Below are 3444 nucleotides of genomic sequence, written 5' to 3' on the forward strand. Positions count from 1 at the left end.
ATTCATTAAAACAAACACAGTCGCTACATGATTAATACTTATCAAACTAAAACAAATGTGTATAATAACTCAAGAGGAATTTGTGTAAAAACCCAGAGTACTGACCCCGAATGAGCCACAATGAATCTATTTGTTGTTGAAACTTTAAAACAATTTACTTTGGTCAATTATTTTGAATTTTGCTCTGCTCACCAACACACATATGTACAACACGTTCGAGCAAAACAAGAAAATTAGTTAAAAAAAAACAAGAAAATTATTAAGGGCGGCCTCTAGCTCTCCCAGTGGGAGCGTTGGCCCCACGATGCCCGAGTCCTGCAGCGGCCCGGCTTTGAGTTGGACCTGCGGCCCTTTGCTGCGTGTCGTCCCCCATCCCTCTCCCCCAACAATGATTAGCCACTGTCACTGTGATAGGGGGGGGGGAAAGGCCCAAAAAATAATCTTTAAAATAAAAAAAAAAATGAACATAAAAAAAGCAAATTAATCCGTATGTAGTGTTTTTTGAAGCTTGGATTTGAGCTCAGCCTCAAGCAATGACGTGCGTCTCTTCTTTTTAAGGACCGTCTTAATTTTCTCTGCCAGGAATTCTGTCAGAGTTGCTGCTCCTCTGGGTGCCCACCCAGGCAACCATAACCTGAGCTCCAGTCCGTGCTGTTCGATGGCGGCCGCTTTCACCATCAGGTTCTTGGTGTCTAAAAATGAATAAAAAAGTGTTTAAATGACTTGTTGATGGCAAATAATGCCGTCTCAGGCCATCGTGTATTTAAAGTAGGCATACCTGTGATCGCGAGCTCTTCCATTTTCCACAGGAAAAAGGAATTCTGCAGCGCTGATAACCTCTCCTGTCCAGAGTGCCTTTTGGGAAAAAAACAATCCATCAGCGCAGCGATGACAGGAGGGAGCTCTGCGAGAGATAGAACCGGTTGTTTTGGGGCAGCAATAGGTGGACGTGGCTGTGATGCATCCCCAGTACTAACAATGTCTTCTGAGGGATGTGGCGACAGGTGGGGCTGCGAAATTTGGGGGGCGGTCAGGTGGGGTGAGGACGAAATGCGCTCCTGCGGTGCATTTCCTCTGACCGCCACGGTCAGGTGCCTCTCCAGTTCTTCCCATTTTGATTGCACGTGCCTGTCTACTCGATCAAAAAGGTCTGTTCTCAGGACGCTCAAGTCCCTTTTAAGGTTCTCTTCGAAGCCCACCAGGGTACACCGAAATTTTTCCACCTCCTCCCTGAAAACCTCAGCAATGGCATTCTCCTGCGCTTCCAGCATCTCCTCGCCGTTCAGACTGGAGCTCTCGGAGAGGTTGTCTTCTTGGGCTTCTACTGGCTCTGCGTCGTCTCTGTTCATTTACCAGACAAGACAAGAAGCGCACAAGTGTCAAACATCGCCTTGATGAAACAGTAATGCTGTACAATTGATTGTCTCAGAAAGAAATGTGATCAGCACACATAGCCTACTAATTAATTTGTCACTGTTAAAGTTTTGAATGAATTCCAGGATACACCTTTTGAGTTACATGACTGGTATGTGACCCAACATAAACAGTTACAGACATCATTTCTGTGAGGAGAGCGTGGGCTGTCGGTATATGCATGCTGAATGTGAATATACATTGTCAAATCGCAATGAAAGCTGCTTATCTGAAACTCAAATTACAGTCTTTTATTTAAATTAAAGTTTCTTTGTGGCGCGGAATGCAGCAAAGTGCCGCTGCAACTACAATGGTTTTACCTTGAAAAAAATGGTTTGAAAAATGGCAGTGTTGGGTTAGTTTTAGATTTACATTAGCTGTCATTTAGTAAGTGATAAGTGATATTGCAATGTGACTGTCTCTGAATGACTATACACTGTCAATTACACTTTTTGAATTGCATGTAAAGCATTTCACTACCTGCAACTCACAACAGAGATTACACAGTCAATGATTGCTAGAAAGAAAGTTCCTGAGTCAATGTTAATGAGCTGGTATTCATTGAGTTTCAAAAAACACCTTCAAGATACCGACGCGACACCCATCCCCCCCCCCTCCCCCCAAGCTTTCAACCTGCAGGACAACCCCAGGATGGCAGGGTAAGTTATATGAGGCATGAGGAAAAACACACATTACACGTTACATTGGTGCTTTTTGGTGCGCACCTTAGCAAAAGTGTGTTACATAGCAAACACTGACAGACACTGCCAGTGTTGTCTTACCTATTTCTCAAAGAAAAGTTGACTTTGATAACTGGAGCTGAAAATAGCCTACAGTATTTATGCAATGTAAACCAGTTCTGGACAAGCGTCTTGTAACTCTGTTTAGAAAAGTGCAACAAAAACAAAATAGTGCATTATTCTTACCTCATTTCAGCTATCGGCTGGCTGCCAAAGTCCATGGTTACAGTAGACGGGATGAAAATAAGCAGCTCTCTCCGTCGTTACCTTCACTGGAATGACCAAATAAACTGAGGCGAGTCTCTAGGGCAAGAAAGCCACTTGCTGCCCCCGGTGTCGGCATCAGGTCATTGCATGCGTTTCTTGTACAATAGCCCTGCTGAGTGTCTTATAATAAGTATGTACCATGATCAAATGCAATAGCATAAAATAGAACAATAGAATTTAATACTTGTACTAATAGTAATGGTAATAGTACTGGTGACATGATAGCAGTGTTATTGTTAATAACAGTATATAACAATAACAGTATATAATGATAATCATATTTATAATAATAATATGTATGAATATATAATATGATGACTGTACAGATATACATGTATACAAATATATACTATACATTAAAATAGATATAATGTAAACGTGTCATATATTCAGCCTGTGCAACATGTGCATACATACATACTGTAATGTATATATATATATATATATGTATACAAGCTTATGTATAATAGATACTTGACTATACAAGAAGATATACATACGAAATCTTAGATATTGTTATATAATAATAATAGTAATAATATCTTCTTATAACTGGCCGCAGTATTTGTGGACCAGTCCAGTTTATTGTCCAGTGAAATAATTGAAGTCTTGTTAACATTAGATTGACATGGAAAAGGGATACAAAAAAAAGTGAAAAACACCACAGCACCGTCTTCTTTTCTCGGCAATGTCCCAGATGAAACACTAAAACGCTTTACTTCTTTACAAGATGCACACACACACACACACACACACACACACACACACACACACACACACACACACACACACACACACACACACACACACACGCAAGCTTGCTTCCAACCAATCAGAGCACAATATGCTAATGAGTTTCTTCCAGAGAGATTCCTCACTCATAAACAGCACTATACCTCCTGACACAGCCCTGAAACTTAACTCCAGCCCCAAAAACTAACCCCGAAACTAAACCAGAGCATGGTGAACTGCACAATATAGCTGTTCACTTTACCAAACGTGACTTGGTAGATTTTAAAATAGA

General features: G+C 41.0%; 1 protein-coding gene across 1 annotated transcript; it reads right to left on the reverse strand.

The window, feature by feature from the left end:
* Window positions 1–480: 480 nt before the first annotated feature.
* LOC118493007 lies at window positions 481–2374 on the reverse strand. The gene is made up of 3 exons (XM_035991011.1): window positions 2340–2374; window positions 779–1341; window positions 481–692 (listed from the first exon to the last, which is right to left on the reverse strand). Exons 1-3 carry the CDS (start codon window positions 2372–2374, stop codon window positions 481–483), a joined length of 810 nt encoding a protein of 269 aa, XP_035846904.1.
* Between the last annotated feature and the right edge of the window lie 1070 nt (window positions 2375–3444).

Source organism: Sander lucioperca, chromosome 13, assembly GCF_008315115.2.
Source record: "Sander lucioperca isolate FBNREF2018 chromosome 13, SLUC_FBN_1.2, whole genome shotgun sequence".
In the NCBI taxonomy this organism is placed as follows: domain Eukaryota; kingdom Metazoa; phylum Chordata; class Actinopteri; order Perciformes; family Percidae; genus Sander; species Sander lucioperca.

What these genes read in the sequence shown, in the direction of transcription:
- LOC118493007 (XM_035991011.1), bottom strand. Translation starts at nt 2,374, where the DNA reads ATGGACTTTGGCAGCCAGCCGATAGCTGAAATGAG. An exon ending in CAGCCGATAGCTGAAATGAG is followed by an intron (nt 1,342 to 2,339) that starts GTAAGAATAATG and finishes GTAAATGAACAG; the next exon opens with AGACGACGCAGAGCCAGTAG. An exon ending in GGAAGAGCTCGCGATCACAG is followed by an intron (nt 693 to 778) that starts GTATGCCTACTT and finishes ATTCATTTTTAG; the next exon opens with ACACCAAGAACCTGATGGTG.